Source organism: Diadema setosum, chromosome 19 (genome assembly GCF_964275005.1).
Source record: "Diadema setosum chromosome 19, eeDiaSeto1, whole genome shotgun sequence".
Taxonomy (NCBI): Eukaryota; Metazoa; Echinodermata; class Echinoidea; order Diadematoida; family Diadematidae; genus Diadema; species Diadema setosum.
The window spans coordinates 17,695,074-17,701,073 of NC_092703.1; the positions used below are offsets into that span (position 1 = coordinate 17,695,074).

At 38.0% G+C, this 6,000-nt stretch overlaps 1 protein-coding gene across 2 annotated transcripts in view; it reads left to right on the forward strand.

The window, feature by feature from the left end:
* Positions 1-3,743, forward strand: part of LOC140243164 (snake venom 5'-nucleotidase-like) — an 83,596-nt gene extending 79,853 nt beyond the window's left edge. The window contains exons 7-8 of one of the 2 annotated variants that reach the window (XM_072322893.1): positions 528-728; positions 2,712-3,743. In XM_072322893.1, the coding sequence (XP_072178994.1) occupies positions 528-728; positions 2,712-2,914 (404 nt within the window). In that variant the 3' untranslated portion in view covers positions 2,915-3,743. The remainder of the gene's footprint in view (positions 1-527; positions 729-2,711) is intronic. The other variant, XM_072322894.1, reaches the window with a different exon arrangement.
* Positions 3,744-6,000: the final 2,257 nt, after the last annotated feature.

Here is a 6,000-nt window from a genome sequence, read left to right on the forward strand (position 1 = left end):
AAAAATGCAAGTGTTGAGAACTGGTTCACATAATTTATGAATGCATTGTCCACTAGCGTTTATATCAAGGATGTCAATCTCAATGTCTTTGTTTTCGTTGAAATAATCGTTCTTGTATTATTTTGGCCATTTCCGCTTCCCTTTTGGCTCGTTGTTTGGTTATTCATGCTCTGTTGTTATATTAGTGCGATTAATAGAAAAAAAAATCCATAAGAACTCTGCTGGTAATGATCAACCATGTCAACTTCGCTGGAATAATTACTTTCGCAAAGGCTGCCAAGTTATGTTGCTTCTGAACAAGTTAATGAACAGTGCAAAATCGTATTTATGAAGGCGATCATTATGTCCATCTTCAATCAGTCATGGAACAATATAAAGAATGATGGTGGCAGCCTCAGCTGCAACAAAAGCTGCAATAATCATTTTGCTATTTGAGATAGGCTTCTTTCTCAACGATGCCACAATCATCTCTTATTGTCTAATGTGTTGTATCCTTATGTTCTTCTTATGGTTGTATTTATTTGCAGGCGTTAGAGTTGTGTACACTCTGGCGCGTGAGCCAGGTAAACGTGTGTACGGTGTGCAAGTCATTTGTACGAATTGCACGGTACCCCAATACGGGCCGCTGTATCAGGACAGAACATACAAGATCGTGACCAACAGCTTTCTGGCGGCTGGGGGCGATGGATTTACCATGATCAGGGACCATAAATTCAATCACGTGACTGGTGAGATCTGGGATGTGTGTATTGATGTAGATATGAAACAGTATGCATGTATAATTATGCACTTGGCTCTGGATAAAAGGAAAAAAACTAATCAGACATCATCATTCATCATCTATGAAGAACAATAATTGTCAGGAATATCTGGTGAAATGCAAACATGGTACATTTGTACTTCCAGAACTGGTCATCGATACTTCTAGCGATTTCACACATTATACTGCTCCGGTCGGTTATGCAATGTTTACACCATGTTCCCGGCGGCCAAGGATATCGCGTTTTAGGCCACCGACAACAAAACGGGATAGATATGAGACAACGCTTTAAGGGCGCGTTGTGTCACGGTTTCACGGCTGTTGCACGTTTCGTCAAGGTTCTCACAGCTAGCTAGAGTGTATGGTAGGCCGTTTTGCCACGCTAAGTCAGATCAAGTCCCGTCGTGTCACGGTATACAGACACGGCACGCTTCGACGCGTTACTTTCCACTACGGTGTGACTCGGCGAGCGCGGTTTGCGGGGCGTCTGGGAACGAGTGTAAATGCCGGGCTGGTGTGGCGTATAACTTGATTCGAGTCTAAGCATTTAGGTGCTTATAACAACAATTCCGTGACATTATCTTTATACGAACATTTCATTGTATTCCTAATTATTTTGTTGGAAATAAAATAATTCGACTTGAACTTGAACTTGAATTAGAGCTACGGTAATGGTCGGTTCAATGACGGTCAGTAGGCCTACAATATAGAGTTGGTCAGCTGGCCGTCTTGACCGTTGTGGATCGTAACGCTGCCGTATTAAAACCGTTGTGGACCTTAAAATACCGCAATAAGGCCGTTGTTAACCTTTTAATACCGGTTGTAAGAAACGTAGTAAAGACCGTAGTAACTGACAATTGTAAAGAAAGAACAATCAAATTGAGTAGATTCTTGCGTCGAGTTATTTTTATTACACTGATTGTCAAGTTGCCCAACATCGACGTAAATAAGCACCGAATAAATCAGTGTTTTTGTAATAGCCATGGCTCATAGCTACTACTCAAACACTTATTAGTTCGGTGCTTGTTTACGTCGATGTATGGCAAGGGGTTGTCAAATGAGTCGCAAGAAAGAAGATGTTTTACATTTCTTATCTGACCTACAGATCAAAGATAGCCGTGTTATACTGACTGTAATGTCCTTACAACAACCGTTATGAAACCATCACGTGACCACACTAGAATGTCTTGGACCGTTTCTGACCGTACTTTACGGTTTCAGTTATGGTCGTATTTGATGTTAGTTTACGATCGATCAGTCCTTGCAACGTTCACTGACCATCAGTTACGACCGTCAATGTCGGAGAAGGTCGTGTAACTGTTTTTAACCGGCATAATCGTAAGTCAATCGTAGCTCTAGTGTTAGATAGCTCTTTTCCCTCAAGGCTGGTCACGAATCCCTTGACAGCCATGAGATGTACAAGACCTAATAAAACTGAGCACGGATGGAAAAAAATGACCAAAATCTCACCGCGTAGTGCATTTGGGCAAACAGGACTGCCGTATCGGCCGGGAACATGGGGTTAATGCAGCATAACATACTATTTCTTGTAACTATTCCATGAGAGTGCTGCGTGAAGCCACAATAGGAACGCAGCGAGAAGTCATTTATTCTGGATGTCAAGTTTGACTCATTCACCAGTCCTAAGATTGTCATGCACGTAATGATTAACATTGTGTCTGATTATTCACTGATATCAAGTGATAAGTATCGGTATTAGTATGTTGATAAGAAAATAAATCGAATGCTAATGACATTGTAATCGTTTGGCATATTATGTTCATCTTCTTATACACAATCCACGCTATCCAGTCAGTGGATGCATAGTTACTGATAAAATTAATGATAAGTGTGACTTCGATGTCCCGTGACATCTGACATTGTGCTTTTGTACTCTACAAATCATCTACATACAGTAATTGTCTTATTTCTCGTTTCAAAACCGATGTAGGCAACTTGGATTCTGCCGTGCTCGCCGAGTACATCCAGCGACTATCACCGGTAGCACCAGCTCTCGAAGGCCGGGTCACCATTCTAGAGTACGACCCGGATATACTTTGCACTGGCCTCGCTACAAGACTGACACCTCATAATACTGTCGTACTTATTATCTCATTAGTTGTCTTGATAAGCAGTAGACTGTATAATCTTTGAAAGCAATATTTTGTAGTCTTCGCCTATGGGATAATCATAAAGAATTCAGATATAAACTGGTCATCAATTTCATTGTGTAATCAGTTGAAAAGTGTTAAACATTGAGCTGAAACTGTGACTGAAAGAGAAATATAGCAATTCAAAATGAAATGAAATAAGTTACCAGTTTCTCATTATCACACACCCGCCGGTCAGGGCCAACTCAAAATCATTTTTTTTTTTCACACTGATGAAAATGTATTTTGTTTCTGGATGATGGTACTAATGAAAAATCGATTGTGTAGTAAACAATAAAGGGCAGTCTTAAACTAACGCAAAGTGTTTTACAAAATTTCAGCAATATCAGTGAGGAGGAGCTTACCTTTCAATAAGGTAGGAAGCAAATTCCTGTTGAAAACGTTCGTTCAGCGGTAGCGATATTTGTATTTGATTTCTAGATTCGGTATCTTTCTATACATCTTGGATATCAAGATCGAAATGTTGCTGGATTAGCGGTTGATTCGAATGAAACCAGCAAGATACAAACGTCATTGAGAACTGCTTACCTGCTGAATCCAGGAAAATTCTACTCTACTTCAGTGACATAAAAAACTCAAATCTGGTGCAAATCATGTTGTCTTCAGTGAGGAAATGACAAACATGAGTCACAGGATTCTATTCTAGACATTGCCAGTACGAGCCAGATGCCAGTCAGTGAAGGAAAAAATGCAAACTAGGAATCAAATAAAGACATAGTCATCGTGATATTATTGGGCAGAAACATAATATCCTGTCTCAGTTATTTTGCAAAATATTTCAATCAATTGCAAAATATTTCAAAAATCTCTAGTGGGACCTGGGGTGTTTCATAAAGCTGTTCTTAAAGTTACAAATGACTTACGAATCACTTAGTGATCACTTCTGATGTGCTATACTTCTCAGAATTTCAATAATTCAGCACAAGAACTGATCACCAGTTGTTCTTCAGTCGTTCGTAACTTTAAGAATAGCTTTGAAACACCCCAGATGTGACACCTAGGGAAGGTTTGAATTGGGGTGAACATGCTCTTGACCTGTGTCTAGTCACCGATTCAGATTTCAGCCAAATTTTACAGTACACTGGGATGCTGCATAGCATGAATAGTCTATGCATTTAGGATGCAACAGCAAGACTCTAAACACGTAACTGACGTATCGGGCGAAGTGTAGGGTCTTGTCTAGAATTTCATGATTATCCACTTACAATCGCTGCTTGTAATGACAGTGGTGTTCGAATGTCCTGAATGGTGCGATGCTGACAACGTGGATACCTAAGCTCGGTTTGAATCGATGCAGCTCACCCACAATGGATAAATAAGTCCACCTTCGCAGCGTACCTCATTTGGCGCTTATTATGCATGATTTCAGCTAAAAGAGAATTCAAATACTAAAGTTGTTTGTTGTTCTTGATTTTGTTTTGTCACCTTGTGTAGGCACATGGCGTTCAGTTGACATTTCTGTGTATATGTGTTTGTACTTCGTGATGCTTTATGTGGTTTCTAAATCTGCCTTTAAATGAATTTGACTCAATTATACGCACGTCCTATGAAAAAGGATCGACATGTTTGTCAACTGCTGCTACATTCCTATAGAAATTCATGCCGTTCCAATTTTATTGTGTGATAATTGAACTTGCGATAACATCGTTATTAATGTATTGCTGCTGTGAAATAGGTATCCTATTGCTGTTTTCTAAAGACAGACAGCACCAATGAGGTCTCCGGAATATTTACAAGCTTTTACACTGACCTCACTTCTGCACTAATTTATGGTTAATATTGTCTTTTTCTTAGATTGAATAAAAGATTTTAGAAATTGTCTCTAGGATTTTTCAGGTTGCATTGTTTTATCTATGTTTCATAAAAAAGTTTCACTCATTCATGTGTGAACGTATACTATACGTCATTAATCATTGATATTAATTCATTCAACTCTGATAATAATAATAATAATAATAATAATAATAATAATAATAATAATAATAATAATAATATAATGATAATAATATTAATAATAATAATATTTATGATAATAATAATAATAACAGAACAAAATGTATTGACTCTTTTTTAAAACAGAGTAAAACAAAGTACTGTAGTACCCATGAGAACCGAAAACATGAATCGACACGATCGGCCTCTGACAGATTGCCATGGTCAATATATAGAAGCTGTTTGTTGTACATGTCGCACATTCAACATTTGGTCTACCTGTTCTCCGGGGACTTCGCCCGTGAACGACAGTATGAGCATATATCATTTACCCGAATTGTAAATCAACGGAAGCAATAGAGAAAGAGCTCGTTCACGTAATGAGAAAAGTATCTTGATTTGTGGAACATTATGTATAAGCATGCGACAAATTTTGAGGAAAAAAAAATTGTTGATTGTACTGTAAGATGAATTATGTACTGCTGCAAACGTATTACTAAATTCGTTAAACCTTGTCCGAGCAAACGTGCCAATGTATGAGATTTTTGATCGCTCTGTGCGTGTCATTTCCGAGGAGAATTCATTCTTAATGTTTAATTATTGTGAGAGATTCCACGCATGTTTTCACGGACCAAATACGTTGTCAGGTCTCTTGAGTGAAGTTTTCTTTGCATTAGAATTATATTAGTGAAAATATTTTATCATCAATAAGAGATGATGAGAGGCATGGAGAGAGAGAGAGAGAGGGAGAGAGAGAATGTGAAATGTACATAATCTTATTACGCATCACATTTATGGCTGTCCATTGATTGATATTTGGCTTTAGCCACGGAAACTGTATAACATGTAATGCCTAATTTTTCATGGTTGAAATTGTTTGTAATGGATGTGTCATTTTTGAAAGGCATGTGTGGGTGTTTTCAATCGCTGAAATATGAATCGATTTAATGAAACCAATGCTGCATTTACGTTTTCTCTTATGAACTATAGTCAATAGATGCATTGCGAAAATTCGAAATAATCAGTTTTTTATGCTCATTCCTTTCTACAATCAATATTGACATATCTATCCCTTGAGCTTTTAGTTGAAAATATTATAGGTTGAAGAGTTTGTCCCTGTATTTGTAAGAGGAGAAA